This window comes from Oncorhynchus masou, unplaced genomic scaffold (assembly GCF_036934945.1).
Source record: "Oncorhynchus masou masou isolate Uvic2021 unplaced genomic scaffold, UVic_Omas_1.1 unplaced_scaffold_3257, whole genome shotgun sequence".
NCBI classification, from domain to species: domain Eukaryota; kingdom Metazoa; phylum Chordata; class Actinopteri; order Salmoniformes; family Salmonidae; genus Oncorhynchus; species Oncorhynchus masou.
The window spans coordinates 1-27,475 of record NW_027009671.1 but is presented as its reverse complement, the minus strand read 5'-3'; the positions used below and the strand labels follow the sequence as shown (position 1 = coordinate 27,475).

At 47.5% G+C, this 27,475-nt stretch overlaps 2 protein-coding genes across 2 annotated transcripts in view; both read left to right on the top strand.

The window, feature by feature from the left end:
- Positions 1 to 4,530, top strand: part of LOC135534325 (NACHT, LRR and PYD domains-containing protein 12-like) — an 18,695-nt gene extending 14,165 nt beyond the window's left edge. Inside the window, exons 9-10 of the mRNA XM_064961361.1 lie at positions 1,689 to 1,862; positions 4,315 to 4,530. Coding sequence (XP_064817433.1) covers positions 1,689 to 1,862; positions 4,315 to 4,339 — 199 coding nt within the window. The 3' untranslated portion in view covers positions 4,340 to 4,530. The remainder of the gene's footprint in view (positions 1 to 1,688; positions 1,863 to 4,314) is intronic.
- LOC135534324 (stonustoxin subunit beta-like) lies at positions 4,442 to 27,469 on the top strand (the record flags this gene model as incomplete). Its single annotated transcript, XM_064961360.1, has 4 exons — positions 4,442 to 4,653; positions 25,084 to 25,257; positions 26,485 to 26,531; positions 26,979 to 27,469. Coding segments are annotated over 4 exons (924 nt in total), but the record flags the coding sequence as incomplete, so codon positions are not given.
- Positions 27,470 to 27,475: the final 6 nt, after the last annotated feature.

Below are 27,475 nucleotides of genomic sequence, written 5' to 3'. Positions count from 1 at the left end.
TAGTATTTGGTCCCATATTCCAAGCCTGCAGTGATTACATCAAGCTTGTGATTCTACTAACTTGTTGAATTAATTTGGAGTCACTTCACTTGTATTGTCAGTAAGAATAGAAGATGTTTCTGAACACTTCTACATTCATGTGGATGCTACTATGATGATGAATAATCAGGAATGAATCGAGAATGATGATGAATGAGAAAGTTACAGAGGCACAAAGATCAGACCCCCTCTGTTATTGGTAATGGTGAGAGGTTAGCATGTTATGTTGTAGCCTCTGTTATTGGTAATGGTGAGAGGTTAGCATGTTTTGTTGTAGCCTCTGTTATTGGTAATGGTGAGAGGTTAGCATGTTTTGTTGTAGTCTCTGTTATTGGTAATGGTGAGAGGTTAGCATGTTTTGTTGTAGACTCTGTTATTGGTCATGGTGAGAGGTTTAGCATGTTTTGTTGTAGCCTCTGTTATTGGTAATGGTGAGAGGTTAGCATGTTTTGTTGTAGACTCTGTTATTGGTAATGGTGAGAGGTTAACATGTTTTGTTGTAGCCTCTGTTATTGGTAATGGTGAGAGGTTAGTATGTTTTGTTGTAGCCTCTAACTTTCACATTCATTATTAATCATGATTCAGTCATGATTTTTCTTAGTCATCATCCACCATTTTAATTCTGAGCAAAACATAACTCAAAACACACCCAAAACAAACTGTAAATGCAACCACCAAGTTTGAGTCACATGCTTGATGTTCGCGTTGCGTTCAAGGAATATCAGACCAAATACTAAACTTTTGACTAATTTAATCCACTATAAGTAAATGTGTCAGAATACTTATCACTTCTTCAAATAGGGGGACGAGATACATAAAGTGTTTTCATTTCAAAACGTGAAACAGATATGTATTCAAATATCCTCAAATGAAAGGTGACATTATAAACTGTCACCTCATATGAAACATTTGATCTGAAATTCAAAATGCTGGAGTATATGTTAGCTTCACTGTCTAAATAGATATGGTGTGGACTGTATACTCAATACAATCTAAAGCTGATACCTCACTGTCAAAATAGATATGGTGTGGACTGTATACTCAATACAATCTAAATCTGATACCTCACTGTCTAAATAGATATGGTGTGGACTGTATAATCAATACAATCTAAATCTGATACCTCACTGTCTAAATAGATATGGTGTGGACTGTATACTCAATACAATCTAAATCTGATACCTCACTGTCTAAATAGATATGGTGTGGACTGTATACTCAATACAATCTAAATCTGATACTTCACTGTCAAAATAGATATGGTGTGGACTGTATACTCAATACAATCTAAATCTGATACCTCACTGTCTAAATAGATATGGTGTGGACTGTATACTCAATACAATCTAAATCTGATACTTCACTGTCAAAATAGATATGGTGTGGACTGTATACTCAATACAATCTAAATCTGATACCTCACTGTCTGTCTTTTGACTGATACTGCTTTTAAACTGGTCTGGTCAGTCTACTCAATATTTGTTAATATGCATCTTTCTATCTACAAGCAATACTTCGATAATGTGTCATTTCTTGGCTGCGTCTCTGTTCTCAGCTCTGAGGTCAAACCCAACACATTATTTGTGCACAGGTTACAGTGTAACACTTTAATACAACCTGTCTGTCATTGTATTTCTTCTGTGTTTCAGACTCATTGGCTGTAAACTCAGAAACACATCCTGTAAAGTGTTGGCCTCAGTTCTCAGTTCAAACCCCTCACACCTGAGAGAGCTGGACCTGAGTATCAATGACCTGAAGGATTCAGGAGTGAAGCTGCTCTCTGCTGGACTGGGGAATCCCCACTGTAAACTGGAGACTCTGAGGTCAGTATTCCTGTAGTTGGTCAACAAGTGATAACTGTTCACCAGATCCCCATGTTTTTACCAGACACACATAGTCTACACCATATGTGCATACCTGTGTTACTGTTTAAATATGAAGAGTGAATAACGACGAATAACAAAGATATAGAGGCACAAAGATCAGAATACATGCTAAACACCTCTGTTATTGGTAATGGTGAGAGGTTAGCATGTTTTGTTGTAGCCTCTGTTATTGGTAATGGTGAGAGGTTAGCATGTTTTTTTGTAGCCTCTGTTATCTGTAATTGTGAGAGATTAGCATGTTTTGTTGTTGTCTCTGTTATTGGTAATGGTGAGAGGTTAGCATGTTTTGTTGTAGCTTCTGTTATCGGTAATGGTGAGAGGTTAGCATGTTTTGTTGTTGTCTCTGTTATTGGTAATGGTGAGAGGTTAGCATGTTTTGTTGTAGCCTCTGTTATTGGTAATGGTGAGAGGTTTGCATGTTTTGTTGTAGCCTCTGTTATTGGTAATGGTGAGAGTTTAGCATGTTTTGTTGTAGCCTCTGTTATTGGTAATGGTGAGAGGTTAGCATGTTTTGTTGTAGTATCTGTTATTGGTAATGGTGAGAGGTTAGCATGTTGTGTTGTATCCTCTGTTATTGGTAATGGTGAGAGGTTAGTATGTTTTGTTGTAACCTCTGTTATTGGTAATGGTGAGAGGTTAGTATGTTTTGTTGTAGCCTCTGTTAATGGTGATGGTGAGAGGTTAGCATGTTTTGTTGTAGCCTCTGTTATTGGTAATGGTGAGAGGTTAGTATGTTTTGTTGTAGCCTCTGTTAATGGTGATGGTGAGAGGTTAGCATGTTTTGTTGTAGCCTTTGTAACTTTCACACTCATTATTATTCATGATTCAGTCATGATTTGTATTATCATGGCATCATCAGGATTCGTTTAGTAGTGCTTACAAACATGTTATCTACTCATTTAGACAGAAAAATACTCTAGTCATCATTCACAATTGTTTTAATGAACAAAAATAACCCAAAACACAACCAAAACAAACTGTAAATGCAACAAACGAGTTTGTCACGACTTCCGACGAGGTCGGTCCCTCTCCTTTTTCGGGCGGCGTTCGGTGGTCAACGTCACCGACTCTCTAGCCCTCTCAGATCCACTTTCATTTTCCATTTGTTTTGTCTTTGTTTTACAGAGCTGGTTTCATTTCCCCAATTAGATGTTCATTATTTAACCCTCTTTTCCCCTATGTTTTTGTGAGTGATTGTTTTCTGTCTGTTCGGTCTGTCATTGTTGGCTCGGTATTACGACATGTTAGTAGAATATTTGAGTAAAGTTACTTGTGTTACTCATCTCTGCTGTCCTGACTCCTCTGCACCAGCCTCACCCAGACCATTACAGAGACACATCTCTGCTGTCCTGACTCCTCTGCACCAGCCTCACCCAGACCATTACAGAGACACATCTCTGCTGTCCTGACTCCTCTGCACCAGCCTCACCCAGACCATTACAGAGACACATCTCTGCTGTCCTGACTCCTCTGCACCAGCCTCACCCAGACCATTACAGGGACACATCTCTGCTGTCCTGACTCCTCTGCACCAGCCTCACCCAGACCATTACAGAGACACATCTCTGCTGTCCTGACTCCTCTGCACCAGCCTCACCCAGACCATTACAGAGACACATCTCTGCTGTCCTGACTCCTCTGCACCAGCCTCACCCAGACCATTACAGAGACCCATCTCTGCTGTCCTGACTCCTCTGCACCAGCCTCACCCAGACCATTACAGAGACACATCTCTGCTGTCCTGACTCCTCTGCACCAGCCTCACCCAGACCATTACAGAGTTTGAGTCACAAGCTTGAAGAAGTCATTGCGTTCAAGGAATATCGGACCAAATACCAAATACTCAACTTTTGACTATTTTAATACACTGAAAGTTAATTGGTCAGAATACTTATGACTTCTTCAAATGGGGGGACTAGATACATAAAGTGCTTTATTTTTCTAAATGGTGAAACAGACATGTATTAAAATAACCTCAAATAAAAGGTGACATTATATACTGTCACCTCATATGAAACATTTGATCTCAAATCCAAAATGTTGGAGTATAGAGACACATTTAAAATGTTAGCTTCACTGTCTAAATAGATATGGTGTGGACTGTATACTCAATACAATCTAAATCTGATACCTCACTGTCTGTCTTTTGACTGATACTGCTTTTAAACTGGTCTGGTCAGTCAACTCAAATATTTGTTAATATGAATCTTTCTATCTACAAGCAATACTTTGATAATGTGTCATTTATAATAATGATACATTCATAAATGAATAGATATGGCAGGTTTCAGGACACCGATATACCTGAACATTAAAAAAATATATACTGTCCCTATTTTCACCACCAAAGAATATCAGTGTGATTTTAATATGATTAGACTCTTTGCAGGCTGTCAGGCTGTCTAGTCACATAGGAAGGCTGTGCTTCTCTGGTCTCAGCTCTGAGGTCAAACCCAACACATTATTTATGCACAGGTTACAGTGTAAGCAGGGAAAGCTAAGTGTAACATTTCAATACAACCTGTCAGTCATTGTATTTCTTCTGTGTTTGCAGACTCGCTGGCTGTAAACTCAGAAACACATCCTGTAAAGTGTTGGCCTCAGTTATCAGTTCAAACCCCTCACACCTGAGAGAGCTGGACCTGAGTAACAACGACCTGAAGGATTCAGGAGTGGAGCTGCTCTCTGCTGGAGTGGGGAATCCCCACTGTAAACTGGAGACTCTGAGGTCAGTATTCCTGTCATTGGTCAACAAGTCAAATCAAATTTTATTTGTCACATACACATGGTTAGCAGATTTTAATGCGAGTGTAGCGAAATGCTTGTGCTTCTAGTTCCGACAATGCAGTAATAACCAACAAGTAATCTATCTAACAATTCCAAAACTACTGTCTTATACACAGTGTAAGGGGATAAAGAATATGTACATAAGAATATATGAATGAGTGATGGTACAGAGCAGCATAGGCAAGATACAGTAGATGGTATCTTACAGTATATACATTTGTTAGTGGAATTCTAAATTCCTCTGTATTGTTTCCCAATCAGAATTAATTACTCTGTCAATGCATTCTATGGGATTGTAAAACCCATATTATTATAGGAATGGACAGAGCCCCAGTCTTAGGGAACAGCTTTTAATTCAAGAGAGTACTGGTACATACACATTTTTCCACAGGTTATAAACTGAAAATGACGTCAGCGTTTTCTCACACTCTCTCCGATCCACACAACAGCACACAATAGTGTCTTCAGTTCTGGAGATTGTGTCCTACTCCCCTCATAAAGCAAACATTCCAATCTGTCTAAAAGACGTTTTCCACTAATGGAACATCAAATAATATTCTTATCTGTCTGAAAAGATATATGCTTATATCCTTTCTCCCTTAAACCCGCAAGGTTTAAGACAATTAATTTGTTTTACCTACATTTTCGGTTCTAGTTTAACCAAAAATCCATACATTTCATAACATAACATAATAGTATTAAAACTTAATGGTTCTAATAATAATGTATACATAATTAATCATTTCAACTATAATTTCCTCCAACAACATATGAGATGAGTATGTAAACAAAGTGGCTAGTGATACATGTATTACATAAAGATGCAGTAGATGATATAGAGTACAGTATATACGTATACATACTGTATGAGATGAATAATGTAGGGTATGTAAACATTATATTAGGTAGCATTGTTTAATTAAAGTGTCTAGTGATATATTTTACATCAATACCCATCAATTCCCATTATTAAAGTGGCTGGAGTTGAGTCAGTGTGTTGGCAGCAGCCACTCAATGTTAGTGGTTGCTGTTTAACAGTCTGATGGCCTTGAGATAGAAGCTGTTTTTCAGTCTCTCGGTCCCTGCTTTGATGCACCTGTACTGACCTCGCCTTCTGGATGATAGTGGGGTGAACAGGCAGTGGCTCGGGTGGTTGTTGTCCTTGATGATCTTTATGGCCTTCCTATAACATCGGGTGGTGTAGGTGTCCTAGAGGGCAGGTAGTTTGTCCCCGGTGATGCAGTGTGCAGACCTCACTACCCTCTGGAGAGCCTTACGGTTGTGGGAGGAGCAGTTGCCGTACCAGGCGGTGATACAGCCTGCCAGGATGCTCTCGATTGTGCATCTGTAGAAGTTTGTGAGTGCTTTTGTTGACAAGTCGAATTTCTTCAGCCTCCTGCGGTTGAAGATGCGCTGCTGCGCCTTCTTCACGATGCTGTCTGTGTGGGTGGACCAATTCAGTTTGTCTGTGATGTGTATGCCGAGGAACTTAAAACTTACTACCCTCTCCACTACTGTTCCATCGATGTAGATAGGGGGGTGTTCCCTCTGCTGTTTCCTGAAGTCAACAATCATCTCCTTAGTTTTGTTGACGTTGAGTGTGAGGTTATTTTCCTGATACCACACTCCGAGGGCCCTCACCTCCTCCCTGTAGGCCGTCTCGTCGTTGTTGGTAATCAAGCCTACCACTGTTGTGTCGTCCGCAAACTTGATGATTGAGTTGGAGGCGTGCGTGGCCACGCAGTCGTGGGTGAACAAGGAGTACAGGAGAGGGCTCAGAACGCATCCTTGTGGGGCCCCAGTGTTGAGGATCAGCGGGGTGGAGATGTTGTTGCCTACCCTCACCACCTGGGGGCGGCCCGTCAGGAAGTCCAGTACCCAGTTGCACAAGGCGGGTCAAGACCCAGGGTCTCGAGCTTGATGACGAGCTTGGAGGGTACTATGGTGTTAAATGCCGAGCTGTAGTCGATGAACAGCATTCTCACATAGGTATTCCTCTTGTCCAGATGGGTTAGGGCAGTGTGCAGTGTGGTTGAGATTGCATCGTCTGTGGACCTATTTGGGTGCTAAGCAAATTGGAGTGGGTCTAGGGTGTCAGGTAGGGTGGAGGTGATATGGTCTTTGACTAGTCTCTTATTAAAGCACTTCATGATGACGGAAGTTAGTGCTATGGGGCGGTAGTCGTTTAGCTCAGTTACCTTAGCTTTCTTGGGAACAGGAACAATGGTGGCCCTCTTGAAGCATGTGGGAACAGCAGACTGAGATAGGGATTGATTGAATATGTCCGTAAACACACCAGCCAGCTGGTCTGCGCATGCTCTGAGGGCGCGTCTGGGGATGCCGTCTGGGCCTGCAGCCTTGTGAGGGTTAACACGTTTAAATGTTTTACTCACCTCGGCTGCAGTGAAGGAGAGTCCACATGTTTTCGTTGCAGGCCGTGTCAGTGGCACTGTATTGTCCTCAAAGCGGGCAAAAAAGTTGTTTAGTCTGCCTGGGAGCAAGACATCCTGGTCCGTGACTGGGCTGGTTTTCTTTTTGTAGTCCGTGATTGACTGTAGACCCTGCCACATGCCTCTTGTGTCTGAGCCGTTGATTTGGGATTCTACTTTGTGTTATGAACTTGAGTGAAGACCCAAACGCGGTTTTAACAGAAAACAGAGTTCTTTAATAAAAAACAGGAATGGCATAAATCCTCTTCCAACGTAGTCAATGGAACAAAAGAACGTAGTATAATGCAGGTTGCACCTGCCATGCAGACTCCGACAGGACAGGACAAGGTGGAAGCAAACGAGACGACAGCTTGCTTCTGGCATCAAAAAACACAAACAAGAATCAGACACTGAAAGTAGCAGGAACAGAGAAAGAAATAGAGACCTAATCAGAGGGGGAAGAGAGAACAGGTGGGGAAAGAGAGAATGAGCTAGTTAGGGGAAATATAGAACAGCTGAGGGATGAGAGACAGAGAAGGTAACCTAAAAAGACCAGCAGAGAGAGAAATGAAGAGAAAGGACAGGAACAGACATAACAAGACATGACAGTACCCCCCCCACTCACCGAGCGCCTCCTGGCGCACTCGAGGAGGAAACCTGGCGGCAACGGAGGAAATCATCGATCAGCGAACGGTCCAGCACGTCCCGAGAGGGAACCCAACTCCTCTCCTCAGGACCGTACCCCTCCCAATCCACTAGGTACTGATGACCACGGCCCCGAGGGCGCATGTCCAAAATCTTACGAACCCTGTAGATGGGTGCGCCCTCGACAAGGATGGGGGGAGGGACGAGCGGGGGCGCGAAGAACGGGCTTAACACAGGAGACATGGAAGACCGGGTGAACGCGACGAAGATAGCGCGGGAGAAGAAGTCGCACTGCGACAGGATTAATGACCTGGGAAATACGGAACGGACCAATGAACCGCGGGGCCAACTTGCGAGAAGCTGTCTTAAGGGGAAGGTTCTGAGTGGAGAGCCATACTCTCTGACCGCAACAATATCTAGGACTCTTGGTCCTACGCTTATTAGCGGCCCTCACAGTCTGCGCCCTATTACGGCAAAGTGCCGACCTGACCCCCTTCCAGGTGCGCTCGCAACGCTGGACAAAAGCCTGAGCGGAGGGGACGCAGGACTCGGCGAGCTGAGATGAGAACAGCGGAGGCTGGTACCCGAGGCTACACTGAAAAGGGGATAGACCGGTAGCAGACGAGGGAAGCGAGTTGTGGGCGTACTCTGCCCAGGGAGCTGTTCTGACCAAGACGCAGGGTTACGAAAAGAAAGACTGCGTAAAATGCGACCAACAGTCTGATTGGCCCGTTCGGCTTGACCGTTAGACTGGGGATGAAAGCCGGACGAGAGACTGACGGAAGCCCCAATCAAACGGCAAAACTCCCTCCAAAATTGAGACGTGAACTGCGGGCCTCTGTCGGAAACGACGTCAGACGGAAGGCCATGAATTCGGAAAACATTCTCGATAATGATCTGAGCCGTCTCCTTAGCAGAAGGGAGCTTATCGAGAGGAATGAAATGAGCCGCCTTAGAGAATCTATCGACAACCGTAAGAATAACTGTCTTCCCCGCTGATGAAGGCAGTCCGGTGATAAAATCTAAAGCGATGTGAGACCACGGTCGAGAGGGAATGGGAAGCGGTCTGAGACGGCCGGCAGGAGGAGAGTTCCCAGATTTAGTCTGCGCGCAGACCGAACAAGCGGCGACAAATCGACGCGCGTCACGTTCCCGAGTGGGCCACCAGAAACGCTGGCGAATGGAAGCGAGCGTACCCCGAAGGCCGGGGTGGCCGGCTAACTTGGCAGAGTGGGCCCACTGAAGAACGGCCGGACGAGTAGGAACGGGAACGAACAGAAGGTTCCTAGGACAAGCTCGCGGCGACGGAGTGTGAGCGAGTGCTTGCTTTACCTGCCTCTCAATTCCCCAGACAGTCAACCCGACAACACGCCCCTCAGGGAGAATCCCATCGGGGTCGGTGGAGACCTCAGAAGAACTGAAGAGACGAGATAAAGCATCAGGTTTGGTGTTTTTGAGCCCGGACGATAAGAAATAACAAACTCGAAACGAGCGAAAAACAGAGCCCAACGAGCCTGACGCGCATTAAGTCGTTTGGCTGAACGGATGTACTCAAGGTTCCTATGGTCAGTCCAAACGACAAAAGGAACGGTCGCCCCCTCCAACCACTGTCGCCATTCGCCTAGGGCTAAGCGGATGGCGAGCAGTTCGCGATTACCAACATCATAGTTACGTTCTGACGGCGATAAGCGATGAGAGAAAAACGCGCAAGGATGGACCTTGCCGTCAGAGAGAGCGCTGAGAAAGAATGGCTCCCACGCCCACCTCTGACGCGTCAACCTCAACAACAAACTGTCTAGAGATGTCAGGTGTAACAAGAATAGGTGCGGATGTAAAACGATTCTTAAGAAGATCAAAAGCTCCCTGGGCGGAAACGGACCACTTAAAGCACGTCTTAACAGAAGTAAGGGCTGTGAGAGGAGCTGCCACCTGACCGAAATTACGGATGAAACGACGGTAGAAATTAGCGAAGCCCAGAAAGCGCTGCAGCTCGACGCGTGACTTAGGAACGGGCCAATCAATGACAGCCTGGACCTTAGCGGGATCCATCTTAATGCCCTCAGCGGAAATAACGGAACCGAGAAAAGGGACAGAGGCGGCATGAAAAGTGCACTTCTCAGCCTTCACATAAAGACAGTTCTCCAAAAGGCGCTGGAGGACGCGTCGCACGTGCTGAACATGAATCGAGAGAGACGGTGAAAAAATCAGGATATCATCCATGTAAACGAAAACAAAAATGTTCAGCATGTCTCTCAGGACGTCGTTAACTAGTGCCTGAAAGACAGCTGGAGCGTTAACGAGGCCGAAAGGAAGAACCCGGTATTCAAAGTGCCCTAACGGAGTGTTAAACGCCGTCTTCCACTCGTCCCCCTCCCTGATGCGCACGAGATGGTAGGCGTTACGAAGGTCCAATTTGGTGAAAAACCTGGCTCCCTGCAGGATCTCGAAGGCTGAAGACATAAGAGGAAGCGGATAACGATTCTTAACTGTTATGTCATTCAGCCCTCGATAATCCACGCATGGGCGCAGGGACCCGTCCTTCTTCTGAACAAAAAAGAACCCCGCGCCGGCGGGGGAGGAGGAGGAGACTATGGTACCGGCGTCGAGCGAAACCGACAAATAATCCTCGAGAGCCTTACGTTCGGGAGCCGACAGAGAGTATAATCTACCCCGGGGGAGTAGTTCCCGGAAGGAGATCAATACTACAGTCATACGACCGGTGTGGAGGGAGAGAAGTGGCCTTGGAACGACTGAACACCGTGCGCAGATCGTGATACTCCTCCGGCACCCCTGTCAAATCGCCAGGCTCCTCCTGTGAAGAAGAGACAGAGGAAACAGGAGGATAGCAGACATTAAACAGGTTACATGACAAGAAACATTCCAGGATAGGATAGTATTACTAGACCAATTAATAGAAGGGTTATGGCGCACTAGCCAGGGATGACCCAAAACAACAGGTGTAAAAGGTGAACGAAAAATTAAAAAAGAAATGGTTTCGCTATGATTACCAGAGACAGTGAGGGTTAAAGGCAGCGTCTCACGCTGAATCTTGGGGAGAGAACTACCATCTAAAGCGAACAAGGCCCTGGGCTCCCTAACTGTCTGAGAGGAATGTCATGTTCCCGAGCCCAGGTCTCGTCCATAAAACAGCCCTCCGCCCCAGAGTCTATCAAGGCACTGCAGGAAGCAGATGAACCGGGCCAGCGGAGATGGACCGGAAAGGTAGTGCGTGATCCAGAAGGAGAGGCCTGAGTAGTTGCGCTCACCAGTAGCCCTCCTCTTACTGATGAGCTCTGGCCCTTTACTGGACATGAGGTGACAAAATGACCAGCGGAGCCGCAGTAGAGACAGAGGCGATTGGTGATTCTCCGTTCCCTCTCCTTGGCCGAGATGCGAATACCCCCAGCTGCATAGGCTCAGCATCCGAGCCGGCGGGGAGGGTGGCAGTGATGCGGCAGGTGGCAGTGATGTGGAGAGGGGAGCAACGGAGAACGTGAGCTCCTTTCCACGAGCTCGGCGACGAAGATCAAACCGTCGCTCTATGCGAATAGCGAGAGCTATTAAGGAGTCCAGACTGGAAGGAACCTCCCGGGAGAGGATCTCATCCTTAACCTCGACGTGGAGACCCTCCAGAAAACGAGCGAGCAAAGCCGGCTCGTTCCAGTCACTAGAGGCAGCGAGAGTGCGAAACTCAATAGAATAATCCGTTATGGATCTATTCCCCTGACATAGGGAAGACAGGGCCCTGGAAGCCTCCTCGCCAAAAACAGAACGGTCAAAAACCCGTATCATCTCCTCCTTAAAGTCCTGATACTGGTTTATACACTCAGCCCTCGCCTCCCAGACTGCCGTGCCCCACTCACGCGCCCGTCCGGTAAGGAGAGAAATGACGTAGGCGATGCGGGCTGCGCTCCTGGAGTAAGTGTTGGGCTGGAGAGAGAACACCACATCACACTGAGTGAGGAATGAGCGGCACTCAGTGGGCTCCCCAGAGTAACACGGCGGGTTGTTGATCCTGGGCTCCGGAGACTCGGAAACCCTGGAAGTGGGCGGTGGATCGAGGTGGAGTTGGTGAACCCGTCTTGTGAGGTCGGAGACGTGGACGGCCAGGGTCTCAACGGCATGTTGAGCAGCAGACAATTCCTCCTCGTGTCTGCCTAGCATCGCTCCCTGGATCTCGACGGCGGAGTGAAAAGGGTCCGGAGCCGCTGGGTCCATTCTTGGTCTGATTCTTCTGTTATGAACTTGAGTGAAGACCCAAACGCGGTTTTAACAGAAAACAGAGTTCTTTAATAAAAAACAGGAATGGCATAAATCCTCTTCCAACGTAGTCAATGGAACAAAAGAACGTAGTATAATGCAGGTTGCACCTGCCATGCAGACTCCGACAGGACAGGACAAGGTGGAAGCAAACGAGACGACAGCTTGCTTCTGGCATCAAAAAACACAAACAAGAATCAGACACTGAAAGTAGCAGGAACAGAGAAAGAAATAGAGACCTAATCAGAGGGGGAAGAGAGAACAGGTGGGGAAAGAGAGAATGAGCTAGTTAGGGGAAATATAGAACAGCTGAGGGATGAGAGACAGAGAAGGTAACCTAAAAAGACCAGCAGAGAGAGAGAATGAAGAGAAAGGACAGGAACAGACATAACAAGACATGACAACTTTGTCTCTATACTGACGCTTAGCTTGTTTGATAGCCCTGCGGAGGAAATAGCTGCACTGTTTGTATTCGGTCATGTTTCCAGTCACCTTTGTCAGGATTTGGCCAGGGTTGTTCCGGGTTTTGGTCACTAGATGCCCCCATTGTGCTTTTTGACCTTATGTTTTTTCCCTTGTTCCCCATTATTATTTGCACCTGTACCTCGTTTCCCCTGATTGTATTTAAACCCTTAGTTTCCCTCAGTTCTGTGCTCTGTGTTTGTATGTTAGCACCCAGCCCTAGTGTTCTGTGTTTTCCTGTCTATTCCGGTGGATGCTCTTGTGGAATTCTGTTTTTGTTTTTGAGTGTCTCTTGAGGCTTTTTTGTGCTATTCCTACCACCTTTTGGATTTGCCATTTTTGTATTTTAGGACTTCTCCTTTTTACTTTATTAAATACACCGTCTTAAGTACATTTACATTACATTTAAGTCATTTAGCAGACGCTCTTATCCAGAGCGACTTACAAATTGGTGAATTCACCTTCTGACATCAGTGGAACAGCCACTTTACAATAGTGCATCTAAATCATTTAAGGGGGGGGGGGGTGAGAAGGATTACTTTATCCTATCCTAGGTATTCCTTGAAGAGGTGGGGTTTCAGGTGTCTCCGGGAGGTGGTGATTGACTCCGCTGTCCTGGCGTCGTGAGGGAGTTTGTTCCACCATTGGGGGGCCAGAGCAGCAAACAGTTTTGACTGGGCTGAGCGGGAACTGTACTTCCTCAGTGGTAGGGAGGCGAGCAGGCCAGAGGTGGATGAACGCAGTGCCCTTGTTTGGGTGTAGGGCCTGATAAGAGCCTGGAGGTACTGCGGTGCCGTTCCCCTCACAGCTCCGTAGGCAAGCACCATGGTCTTGTAGCGGATGCGAGCTTCAACTGGAAGCCAGTGGAGAGAGCGGGGGAGCGGGGTGACGTGAGAGAACTTGGGAAGGTTGAACACCAGACGGGCTGCGGCGTTCTGGATGAGTTGTAGGGGTTTAATGGCACAGGCAGGGAGCCCAGCCAACAGCGAGTTGCAGTAATCCAGACGGGAGATGACAAGTGCCTGGATTAGGACCTGCGCCGCTTCCTGTGTGAGGCAGGGTCGTACTCTGCGGATGTTGTAGAGCATGAACCTACAGGAACGGGCCACCGCCTTGATGTTAGTTGAGAACGACAGGGTGTTGTCCAGGATCACGCCAAGGTTCTTAGCGCTCTGGGAGGAGGACACAATGGAGTTGTCAACCGTGATGGCGAGATCATGGAACGGGCAGTCCTTCCCCGGGAGGAAGAGCAGCTCCGTCTTGCCGAGGTTCAGCTTGAGGTGGTGATCCGTCATCCACACTGATATGTCTGCCAGACATGCAGAGATGCGATTCGCCACCTGGTCATCAGAAGGGGGAAAGGAGAAGATTAATTGTGTGTCGTCTGCATAGCAATGATAGGAGAGACCATGTGAGGTTATGACAGAGCCAAGTGACTTGGTGTATAGCGAGAATAGGAGAGGGCCTAGAACAGAGCCCTGGGGGACACCAGTGGTGAGAGCGCGTGGCGAGGAGACAGATTCTCGCCACGCCACCTGGTAGGAGCGACCTGTCAGGTAGGACGCAATCCAAGCGTGGGCCGCGCCGGAGATGCCCAACTCGGAGAGGGTGGAGAGGAGGATCTGATGGTTCACAGTGTCAAAGGCAGCCGATAGGTCTAGAAGGATGAGAGCAGAGGAGAGAGAGTTAGCTTTAGCAGTGCGGAGCGCCTCCGTGATACAGAGAAGAGCAGTCTCAGTTGAATGACTAGTCTTGAAACCTGACTGATTTGGATCAAGAAGGTCATTCTGAGAGAGATAGCGGGAGAGCTGGCCAAGGACGGCACGTTCAAGAGTTTTGGAGAGAAAAGAAAGAAGGGATACTGGTCTGTAGTTGTTGACATCGGAGGGATCGAGTGTAAGTTTTTTCAGAAGGGGTGCAACTCTCGCTCTCTTGAAGACGGAAGGGACGTAGCCAGCGGTCAGGGATGAGTTGATGAGCGAGGTGAGGTAGGGGAGAAGGTCTCCGGAAATGGTCTGGAGAAGAGAGGAGGGGATAGGGTCAAGCGGGCAGGTTGTTGGGCGGCCGGCCGTCACAAGAAGCGAGATTTCATCTGGAGAGAGAGGGGAGAAAGAGGTCAGAGCACAGGGTAGGGCAGTGTGAGCAGAACCAGCGGTGTCGTTTGACTTAGCAAACGAGGATCGGATGTCATCGACCTTCTTTTCAAAATGGTTGACGAAGTCATCTGCAGAGAGGGAGGAGGGGGGGAGGAGGATTCAGGAGGGAGGAGAAGGTGGCAAAGAGCTTCCTAGGGTTAGAGGCAGATGCTTGGAATTTAGAGTGGATGAAAGTGGCTTTAGCAGCAGAGACAGAGGAGGAAAATGTAGAGAGGAGGGAGTGAAAGGATGCCAGGTCCGCAGGGAGGCGAGTTTTCCTCCATTTCCGCTCGGCTGCCCGGAGCACTGTTCTGTGAGCTCGCAATGAGTCGTCGAGCCACGGAGCGGGAGGGGAGGATCGAGCCGGCCTGGAGGATAGGGGACATAGAGAGTCAAAGGATGCAGAAAGGGAAGAGAGGAGGGTTGAGGAGGCAGAATCAGGAGATAGGTTGGAGAAGGTATGAGCAGAGGGAAGAGATGATAGGATGGAAGAGGAGAGAGTAGCGGAGCGAAGGTTGGGACGGCGCGATACCATCTGAGTAGGGGCAGTGTGGGAAGTGTTGGATGAGAGCGAGAGGGAAAAGGATACAAGGTAGTGGTCGGAGACTTGGAGGGGAGTTGCAATGAGGTTAGTGGAAGAACAGCATCTAGTGAAGATGAGGTCGAGCGTATTGCCTGCCTTGTGAGTAGGGGGGGAAGGTGAGAGGGTGAGGTCAAAAGAGGAGAGGAGTGGAAAGAAGGAGGCAGAGAGGAATGAGTCAAAGGTAGACGTGGGGAGGTTAAAGTCGCCCAGGACTGTGAGAGGTGAGCCGTCCTCAGGAAAGGAGCTTATCAAGGCATCAAGCTCATTGATGAACTCTCCGAGGGAACCTGGAGGGCGATAAATGATAAGGATGTTAAGCTTGAAAGGGCTGGTAACTGTGACAGCATGGAATTCAAAGGAGGCGATAGACAGATGGGTAAGGGGAGAAAGAGAGAATGACCACTTGGGAGAGATGAGGATCCCGGTGCCACCACCCCGCTGACCAGAAGCTCTCGGGGTGTGCGAGAACACGTGGGCGGACGAAGAGAGAGCAGTAGGAGTAGCAGTGTTGTCTGTGGTGATCCATGTTTCCGTCAGTGCCAAGAAGTCGAGGGACTGGAGGGAGGCATAGGCTGAGATGAACTCTGCCTTGTTGGCCGCAGATCGGCAGTTCCAGAGGCTACCGGAGACCTGGAACTCCACGTGGGTCGTGCGCGCTGGGACCACCAGATTAGGGTGGCCGCGGCCACGCGGTGTGGAGCGTTTGTATGGTCTGTGCAGAGAGGAGAGAACAGGGATAGATAGACACATAGTTGACAGGCTACAGAAGAGGCTACGCTAATGCAAAGGAGATTGGAATGACAAGTGGACTACACGTCTCGAATGTTCAGAAAGTTAAGCTTACGTAGCAAGAATCTTATTGACTAAAATGATTGAAATGATACAGTACTGCTGGAGTAGGCTAGCTGGCAGTGGCTACGTTGTTGACTTTGTAGGCTAGCTGGCAGTGGCTGCGTTGTTGACACTACACTAATCAAGGCGTTCCGTTGAGTGTAATAGTTTCTACAGTGCTGCTATTCGGGGGCTAGCAGTGTTGATTACGTAACGTTACGTTAAAAGAACGACAATAGCTGGCTAGCTAACCTAGAAAATCGCTCCAGACTACACAATTGTCTTACATACAAAGACGGCTATGTAGCTAGCTAGCTACGATCAAACAAATCAAACCGTTGTACTGTAATGAAGTGAAATGAAAATGTGATACTACCTGTGGAGCGAGGCGGAATGTTGACCGGGTTGTTGAAGTTCAATTCGGAAGACGTTGGCTAGCTGTTGGCTAGCTAGCTAGCAGTGTCTCCTACGTTAAGGACGACAAATAGCTGGCTAGCTAACCTCGGTAAATTAAGATAATCACTCTAAGTCTACACACTCTAAACTACACAATTATCTTAGATACGAACACAGCAAAGACAACTATGTAGCTAGCTAACACTACACTAATCGAGTCGTTCAGTTGAGTGTAATAGTTTCTACAGTGCTAGTGGACGTTAGCTAGCTGCTGGGCAGATAGCAGTGTAGACTACGTTAGGACGACGAAATACGATAATTACGCAATTATCTTTGATACAAAGACGGCTATGTAGCTAGCTAAGAAGAAATTGCTAAGATTAGACAAATCAAACCGTTGTACTATAATGAAATGTAATGAAAATGTAATGAAAAGTTATACTACCTGCGGACCGAAGTGTAGATGCGACCGCTCGCTCCAACCCGGAACAGGAAGAGTACTGCTGTGTCTGCCTCATCTTCTGGGTTCTGCTGACTATTCGTGGCTCAGTTGGTTAAGTGACTGTTTCTCACTCCGGCGACCCAGGTTCGTAACCGGGTCCTGACAGAAACACAGAGCCAAAAATGAACCCAGAGGCAGCCAGTTCCCAGGACCTTTTTGCCATGCTGTACCACCACCAGGAGACTGTCCAACACCACGAAGCCGCCCTGGTTCAGCAAGAGGCCTTAATGGTTAGACATTCTCATCTTCTGTAGGAGATGCGGCCTTCATTAAGCAAATATCTGATCGTCTTACCCCGGCAACAGTTCCCGTCCCAGTACCTCAGATTCACGTACCCATGGCAGTTAACCCCCTGGCTGAACCTCGTCTTCCACCTCCCCAACAGTTCTCAGGTGATCCAAGTGCTTGTAAAGGGTTTCTCACCCAATGTTCTCTCTCCTTTGAGCTACAACCCTCGTCGTTTCCCACCGACCGGTCTAAGATCGCTTATATCATCACCCTGCTGTCGGGAAAGCCCTGGCCTGGGCTACTGCTGTGTGGGATGCCCATAGTTCCTGCTGTGCCAGCTACTCTGCCTTTGCTGAGGAATTCAAACGAGTGTTTCAAGGCCCAAGCAGTGGTTCTGACTCAGCCAAACAGCTCCTGACTCTCCACCAAGGTTGGCGCAGCGTGACGGACTATGCCATCCAGTTCCGCACGGTGGCAGCAGCAAGTGGCTGGAACAACGAGGCGCTCACGGTGTGCTTTCTGAAAGGCCTTTCCGACACTATCCAAGATGAACTGGCCACTCGGGAACCACCGGACAATCTCGAGTCACTGATCAAGTTGGCCTCACGCATTGACCAGCGTCTGAGAGAGAGAGAACTCAACCGTAGACCTCTAGCCCCTATCAGTCCCAGCTCCGAGTCCCCACCTTTATCCTCGCTGGCTCCATCGGAACCCATGCAGATTGGACGCATCTCCCAGGCTGAGAGAGACCGCCGGATGAGGGAGCGACGCTGTCTATATTGCGGCAAACCGGGCCATTTCCGTTCCACGTGTCCCGGGCTCCAGGGAAACGCTCCGTCCCGTACAGACCGGGGGGAACTGTAACGGGAAACATAACCTCCTCCCATCCGTCCAACTCCCGTCTGCTCATTCCAGTCACCCTCTCCTGGGACAACCACAAGCTTCACCTTCAAGCCTTGGTAGACTCTGGAGCCGCAGGTAACTTCATGGATGGTGTCTGGGCGAAGGAGAATGGCGTTCCCTCTGAACCTCTAAGTGAACCCATGAGGGTCACTACATTGGATGGAAGCCCTTTGGGATCTGGACTTGTCACTCATGTCACTACCTCCTTGCGACTTTCAGTTTCACAACACCAGGAATTGATGAACTTTCATTTGATCTCCTGTTCCGAGTTCCCTCTCGTCCTTGGATACCCCTGGCTTCACAGCCATAACCCTCACATCGACTGGTCTGTGGGCACTATCAAGCAGTGGGGTCCTACGTGCCAAGCTACTTGTATTTTCCAGAATTCCCCGAGTTCTACTCCCGAGTCTTTAGAATCCATCGACCTGACCCGAGTTCCCGAGTGTTACCATGACCTCAAACTGGTGTTTAGCAAACAGAGGGCCACCATGCTACCACCCCATAGACCTTACGATTGCCCCATCGACCTGTTTCCGGGCACTTGCCCCCCAGGGGTCGGATCTTTTCCCTATCTCCACCCGAACGAGCTGCTATGGATACCTACATCAAGGACGCTCTGGAAGCAGGCCTCATGCGTCCATCCACCTCCCCGGCGGGAGCAGGGTTTTTCTTTGTGGCCAAGAAAGACGGTGGATTACGTCCTTGCATCGACTACCGGGGACTCAATGCCATAACCGTCCGTAACCGTTACCCGCTACCCCTTATGGCCACAGCCTTTGAGCTGCTCCAGGAAGCAGTTGTTTTCACTAAGCTTGACCTGCGGAACGCATACCATCTTGTGCGGATCAGACCTGGTGACGAGTGGAAGACCGCTTTCAACACGCCTATTGGTCACTATGAATACTTGGTGATGCCCTTCGGCCTGACCAACGCCCCAGCGGTGTTCCAAGCACTCATAAACGATGTGCTTAGGGATATGCTTAACATATTTGTGTTCGTTTACTTGGATGACATCCTCATCTTTTCGAGCTCCCTTCAAGAACACACTAAGCATGTCAGACAAGTATTCAAACGCCTCCTGGACAGCCATCTGTACGTTAAGCCGGAAAAATGTGAATTCCATTCATCCCGAGTACAATTCCTGGGATTTGTAGTGGAACCCGGTCGAGTCCAAATGGACCCCAGGAAGGTAGGGGCGGTAGCGGATTGGCCCACCCCCAAATCCGTTAAGGAAGTTCAGCGTTTCCTGGGCTTCACAAACTTTTACCGCAAGTTCATCAAGAACTTCAGCTTGGTGGCAGCCCCTCTCTCAGCTTTAACCAAGGGTGGCAATGCAAGGTTTTTGTGGGGAAGAGAAGCTGAGACGGCCTTCCAAGGACTCAAGCAGCGCGTTCTCTCTGCTCCCATCCTGATACTACCGACTACGGATGAACCATTTGTGGTGGAGGTAGACGCATCAGAGGTTGGTGTTGGAGCTGTCCTGTCTCAGAGGGGTGAAGACAAGAAGCTTCATCCGTGCGCTTTCTTCTCACACCGGCTTACCCCGACTGAGAGGAACTACGATGTGGGGGATCGTGAACTCCTAGCGGTTAAGATGGCATTGAAGGAATGGAGACACTGGCTCGAGGGGGCTTCTCACCCGTTTCAAGTGCTTACGGACCACACAAATATGGAGTATATCCAGCAGGCGAAGCGGTTGAACTCTAGACAAGCTAGATGGTCTCTTTTCTTCAATCGATTCCAGTTTATCCTCACCTATCGGCCCGGGTCGAAGAATCTCAAACCGGATGCCCTGTCCCGAGTCTACGCTCCTGCCATTCGAGATGACACGGACATGCCTGTCCTTCCTGCTGCTAAGATTGTGGCTCCGATCTCGTGGCAAGTTGAGGATACCGTGAGACGTGCTCAAGCTAGCGAACCGGACCCGAAAGGAGGTCCTGCCAATCGGTTGTTTGTCCCCAAGGCAGTGAGGACTCAGGTCCTTCTGTGGGGGCACTCCTCTCGCCTCACCTGTCATCCGGGCGTAGGTCGCACCTTGGAGTTCATCCAGCGTAAGTTCTGGTGGCGTACCATAAGAGAAGACGTTGCCACTTTCGTCAATGCCTGTCCCGTGTGCTGCCAGGGCAAATCTTCTCACCTCCGCCCTCAAGGACTCCTTCACCCTTTACCTGTTCCCCACAGACCCTGGTCCCATATCTCATTGGACTTTATTACTGGACTTCCTCCATCCCATGGCAATACTACTATCCTAGTCATAATCGACAGGTTTTCAAAGGCGGCCAGGTTCGTCCCTCTGACTAAGTTACCTTCTGCCAAGGAAACGGCTGAGTTGGTAATTAATCATGTGTTCCGAGTCTTCGGCATTCCTCAAGATATGGTTTCTGACAGAGGTCTCCAGTTCGCCTCAAGTTTTTGGAAGGCCTTCTGCCAACTCATGGGGGCTTCTGCCAGTCTATCTTCAGGGTACCATCCGGAGTCCAACGGCCAAACAGAGAGGATGAATCAAGAGCTGGAAACCACCCTCCGATGTATGACTCGTGACAACCCGTCCACATGGTCATCCTTTATTGTTTGGGCCGAATACGCGCACAACACCTTGCGCTCCTCCTCCACTGGTATGTCTCCGCACGAGTGTCAGTTTGGCTATGCTCCTCCATTGTTCCCGGACCAGGAGGCAGAAGTCAGAGTGTCTTCAGCCTTGAAGTTCGTCAGACGCTGTCGGCTTATGTGGAGGAAGACCCGTCTTAATCTTATGCGTTCCTCACAGAGGTACCAACAACAAGCCAACAGACGTCGCCGTCCCGGGCCTACCCTGCGCCCCGGCCAGAGAGTCTGGCTCTCCACAAGAAACTTACCTCTACGGGTGGAGTCTCGCAAGCTGTCCCAAAAATACATCGGTCCCTTCAAGGTTGCCAGGAGAGTTAACCCAGTTTCTTATCGCCTACACTTACCCAGATCCCTTAAGATTAATCCCACATTTCACATTTCATTGTTAAAACCTGTTGTTTTTCTCCCCTTGTCCCGGCAGACAGACCGCCCCCTCCGCCTCGTGTCATAATGAGGCCAGCCGGCTTATACCGTCCATCGGATACTGGATTCCCGCCGGGTGCAGCGGTCCTGGCAGTATCTGGTGGACTGGGAAGGCTACGGTCCCGAGGAGCGCTCCTGGGTTCCTGCCAAAGACATCCTGGATCCTGACCTCATTCATCAGTTCAGGGCCCTCCACCCTGAGAGAGCTGGTAGGAACGTCAGGAGCCGTTCCTAGGGGGGGGATTCTGTCAGGATTTGGCCAGGGTTGTTCCGGGTTTTGGTCACTAGATGCCCCCATTGTGCTTTTTGACCTTATGTTTTTTCCCTTGTTCCCCATTATTATTTGCACCTGTACCTCGTTTCCCCTGATTGTATTTAAACCCTTAGTTTCCCTCAGTTCTGTGCTCTGTGTTTGTATGTTAGCACCCAGCCCTAGTGTTCTGTGTTTTCCTGTCGATTCCGGTGGATGCTCTTGTGGAATTCTGTTTTTGTTTTTGAGTGTCTCTTGAGGCTTTTTTGTGCTATTCCTACCACCTTTTGGATTTGCCATTTTTATATTTTAGGACTTCTCCTTTTTACTTTATTAAATACACCGTCTTAAGTACTGCTGTGTCTGCCTCATCTTCTGGGTTCTGCTGACTATTCGTGGCTCAGTTGGTTAAGTGACTGTTTCTCACTCCGGAGACCCAGGTTTGTAACCGGGTCCTGACAACCTTGCCCTGATTAAAACCAGTGGTTCGTGCTTTCAGTTTCACGCGAATGCTGCCATCAATCCACGGTTTCTGGTTTGGGAATGTTTTAATCGTTGCTATGGGAATGACATCTTCAACGCACGTTGTAATGAACTCGCACGCCGAATCAGCGTATTCGTCAATGTTGTTGTCTGACGCAATACGAAACATATCCCAGTCCACGTGATGGAATCAGTCTTGGAGTGTGGAATCAGCTTGGTCGGACCAGCGTTGGACAGACCTCAGCGTGGGAGCTTCTTGTTTTAGATTCTCTCTGTAGGCAGGGATCAGCAAAATGGAGTCGTGGTCAGCTTTTCCGAAAGTGGGGCGGGGCAGGGCCTTATATGCGTCGCGAAAGTTAGAATAACAATGATCCAAGGTTTTGCCTGCCCTGGTTGCGCAATCGATATGCTGATACAATTTAGTGAGTCTTGTTTTCAGATTAGCCTTGTTAAAATCCCCAGCAACAATGTATGGATTCCAGTTTGCAAAGAGTCAAATAAAGTTTGTTCAGAGCCATCGATGTGTCTGCTTGGTGGGGAATATGTACGGCTGTGATTATAATCGAAGAGAATTCTCTAGCTGGATAATGCGGTCTACATTTGATTGTGAGGAATTCTAAATCAGGTCAACAGAAGGATTTGAGTTCCTGTATGTTTCTGTGATCACACCACGTCTCGTTAGCCATAAGGCATACGCCCCACCACTCTTCTTACCAGAAAGGTGTTTGTTTCTGTCAGCGCGATGCGTGGAGAAACCCGCTGGCTGCACCGAGTACGATAGCGTCTCTCCAGTGAGCCATGTTTCCGTGAAGCAAAGAACGTTACAGTCTCTGATGTCCCTCTGGAATGCTACCCTTGCTCGGATTTCATCAACCTTGTTGTCAAGAGACTGGACATTGGCGAGAAGAATGCTCGGGAGTGGTGCACGATGTGCCCGTCTCCGGAGTCTGAAGACTGCCTTGTTTCCCTATTTTACGGAGTCGTTTTTTTTGGGGTCGCAGGCTGGGATCCATTCCGTTGTCCTGGTTGAAAGAACACAAAGTCAGAGGCAGAGTAGCCTAGTGGTTAGAGAGTTGGACTAGTAACTGAAAGGTTGCAAGTTCGAATCCCCGAGCTGACAAGGTACAAATCTGTCGTTCTGCCCCTGAACAGGCAGTTAACCCACTGTTCCTAGGCCCTCATTGAAAATAAGAATTTGTGCTTAACTTCTTGAAACTCCCCAACCCGGATCCGGGTTCGTGACTAAAGCCTCAGGCTCATTAGCATAACGCAACGTTAACGATTTCTGAAAATCGCAAATAAAATTAAAATAATGCTTTTGCTCTCAAGCTTAGCCTTTTCTTAACAACACTGTCATCTCAGATTTTCAAAATATGCTTTTGAACCATAGAAATGGACTAATTTGTGTAAGAGTATGCAAAGCTAGCATAGCATTTTGTGTAGCATGTAGCACGCAACATTTTCACAAAAACCAGATAACCAAATAAATAAAATCATTTACCTTTGAAGAGCTTCTGATGTTTTCAATGAGGAGAGTCTCAGTCACATACCAAATGCGCAGTGTTTCCTGAAAGCGTCTGTGTGTAGGAGAAATCGTTCCGTTTTCTACATTGCGTCTGGCTACCGAAACGAACCGAAAATGCAGTCACCTACAACGTGAAACTTTTTCCGGATTAACTACATAATATCGACCGAAACATGGCAAACGTTGTTTGGAATCAATCCTCAAGGTGTTTTTTCACATATCTCTTCATTGACATGCAGTTCGTGGAAGCTTGCTTCCCTCTCTGTATCCCATGGAAAAATACTGGCAGGTGACTTTTGCGCACCAATTTCGGCGCAGGACACCGGGCGGACACGTGGTAAATGTGGTCTGTTATGGTCAATCTTCCAATGATCTGCCCACAAATACGTCACAATGCTGCAGACACCTTGGGGAAACGACAGAAAGTGCTGACTAATTCCTCTTGCGTTCACAGCCATATAAGGAGATCATGAAAAACAGAGCCTCAAAAATCCTTGTAATTTCCTGGATGCCATCTCATCTTGGTTTTGCCTGAAGCTCACGTTTTAGGGCACGCACAGAGAAGATCTTTGTATTTCTGGACACGTCAGAGTGTTTTCTTTTGAACGGTAGCAATTATATGCATAGTCAAGCATCTTTTTGTGACAAAATATCTTGTTTAAAACGGTAACGTTTTTCATCCAAAAATGAAATTGCGCCCCCAGAGCATCAACAGGTTAACTGACTTGCCTATTAAAATAAAGGTAAAAAATATATATATATATATATATATTCTTGGTCGTACTGATGGTGAGTTGACGCATAAGTTCAGTAGTTCTTCTCGACTGTATGTAATGAAACCTAAGATGACCTGGGGTACCAATGTTAGAAATAACACGTAAAAAAAAAAAAAAAAAAAAAAACTGCATAGTTTCCCTGGAACGCGAAGCGAGGCGGCCATCTCTGTCGGCGCCGGAACAATTATCAATTACAGTGATTCACCAGATCCACATGTGTTTACCAGACACACATAGTCCACATCATATGTGTTTGGACAGTGAAGCTTACAGTTTTAAATGTTGTGCTTTGCTCCAGCAGTTAGGATTTGAGATATGTTTCATATTAGGTGACGGAATGTCACATTTTATTTGAGGGAATTCATACACAGATTTTACAGTTTAGAAATGAAAAAAGTGAATAATGATGAATAACAAAGTTATAGAGGCACAAATATCAGTATAAATGCTAATCTCCTCTGTTATTGGTAATGGTGAGAGGTTAGCATGTTTTGTTGTAGCCTCTGTTATTGGTAAAGGTGAGAGGTTAGCATGTTTTGTTGTAGTCTCTGTTATTGGTAATGGTGAGAGGTTAGCATGTTTTGTTGTAGTCTCTGTTATTGGTAATGGTGAGAGGTTAGCATGTTTTGTTGTAGTCTCTGTTATTGGTAATGGTGAGAGGTTAGTATGTTTTGTTGTATCCTCTGTTATTGGTAATGGTGAGAGGTTAGCATGTTTTGTTGTAGCCTCTGTTATTGGTAATGGTGAGAGGTTAACACAATGATAACACTATGCAATGATAATACTGTGCAATGATAATATTTGTAACATGCATTTTCTCAATTTTTTTTCTCAAAACTTTGATGATTTGTCATTTGATAAAAAAATATACTGTCACTATTTTCACCTCCAAAGAATATCAGTGTGGTTTTAATATGATTTGACTCTTTGCAGGCTGTCAGGCTGTCTAGTCACAGAGGAAGGCTGTGCTTCTCTGGTCTCAGCTCTGAGGTCAAACCCCTCACACCTGAGAGAGCTGGACCTGAGCTACAATCACCCAGGAGACTCAGGAGTCAGACTGCTCTCTGCTGGACTGGAGGATCCACACTGCAGACTGGAGAAACTCAAGTATGTAGAGGGTTTATGTCAATGTTCATATCAGACATGTTGGACTTACCAGGCTAGTTAAGATAAACATTAGAACCACCACTTGGACAAAGTTATATACTGACTGTGTGTGTGTGTCTCCAGTGTGTTTGTGTGTGTGTGTGTCTCCAGTGTGTTTGTGTGTGTGTGTGTGTCTCCAGTGCGTTTGTGTGTGTGTCTCCAGTCTTGAGTGTCTGTGTGTGTGTGTTTCCTGTGTGTGTGTGTGTGTGTCTCCAGTGTGTGTGTATGTGTCTCCAGTGTGTGTGTGTGTGTGTGTGTCTCCAGAGTGTGTGTGTGTGTGTGTGTGTGTGTGTGTCTCCTGTGTGTTTGTGTCTCTGTGTGTGTGTGTGTGTCTCCAGTGTGTGATTGTGTATCACCAGTGTGTGTGTGTGTGTGTGTGTGTCCAGTGTGTGTGTGTCACCAGTGTGTGTGTGTGTGTCACCAGTCTGTGTGTGTATGTGTGTCTATATGTGTGTGTGTGTCTCCTGTGTGTGTGTGTGTGCCTCCAGTTTGTGAGTCTCCAGTCTCAAGTGTGTGTGTTTCTCTCTCCAGTGTGTGTGTCTCCAGTGTCGGTTTGTGTGTGTGTGTGTGTGTGTTTCTCGTGTGTGTGTTTGTGTCTCCAGTGTGTGTGTGTGTGTCATCAGAGTGTGTGTGTGTGTGTGTCTCCTGTGTGTGTCTGTCTCCAGTGTGTGTGTGTGTCTCTCTCAGTGTGTGGTGTTTGTGTGTGTGTGTGTGTCCTGTGTGTTTGTGTCTCCTGTGTGTGTGTGTGTGTGTGTGTGTGTGTGTGTGTGTGTGTGTGTGTGTGTGTGTGTGTGTGTGTGTGTGTGTGTGTCCAGTGTGTGTTTGTGTGTCACCAGTGTGTGTGTGTGTGTGTGTGTGTCTCCAGTGTGTGTGTGTGTGTGTGTCACCAGTGTGTGTGTGTGTCTCCTGTGTGTGTGTGTGTGTGCCTCCAGTGTGTGTGTCTCCAGTCTCAAGTGTGTGTGTCTCTCTCCAGTGTGTGTGTGTGTGTGTGTGTGTTTCTGTGTGTGTTAGTGTCTCCAGTGTGTGGTGTGTGTGTGTGTGTGTGTCCATTGTGTGTGTGTCTCCAGTGAGTGTGTGTTTGTGTCCAGTGTGTTTGTGTTTGTGTCCCTAGTGTGTGTGTGTGTGTGTGCGTGCGTGCGTGTGTGTGTATCCCTCAATGACTGTCTGTTCTTCTGCTTACCGCTACAGTGTGGAACATGGTGGAGAGAACAGAATGAAACCTGGGCTTAGAAAATGTGAGTGTTGACTGATGTGAAGAATATGACTAAGAATAAGTCTTAATTCAAGTTAAGTCAAAGTCAAAGACCCCCATCATTACTGACTTGGTCATATTAAATATCAGCTGTAGTTCTACAGAAGCAGAAATCAGGGACACCAAAGTTTACAAAGAGTTGCTTTGACAATGTGTGTGTGTGTGTGTGTGTGTGTGTGTGTGTGTGTGTGTGTGTGTGTGTGTGTGTGTGTGTGTGTGTGTGTGTGTGTGTGTGTGTAATTAATGTGAATCAGTGTGTTTTATATTACCATACAGTATAACATATGATCATTCAACAAGTCTCAAGTTACCTTAACTTCTCCTTTTGATACCTAGAAACATCTACATTAAATTAATTAGTGAAAAGTGAGTTAACATTCTAATGTGAATGATGATGATTTCTAATATTGTGTCTGGTTTCATCCATCAGATGTCTGTGATCTCACACTGGACCCAAACACAGTAGACAGACACCTCTCTCTGTCTGAGGAGAACAGAAAGGTGACATGTAGGACAGAGGAGCAGCTGTATCCTGATCACCCAGAGAGATTTGAGGAGTGTGACCAGGTGCTGTGTAGAGAGGGTCTGACTGGGCGCTGTTACTGGGAGGTAGAGTGGAGTGGGAGAGAGGCTGGTATAGGAGTGACATATAAAGGAATCAGCAGGAGAGGAGGGGGTGATGACTGTTGTCTTGGATTCAATGACAAGTCCTGGTGTCTGTTCTGCTCTGACAACAGTTACATTGCCTGGCACAATACTAATCCCTCTACCATTGACGTCCCCCTCCTCCAGCTCCACAGAGTAGGAGTGTATCTGGACTGGCCAGCCGGCACTCTGTCCTTCTATAGAGCCTCCTCTGACACACTGACCCACCTGATCACATTCACCTCCACATTCACTGAGCCCCTTTATCCAGGGTTTGGGGTT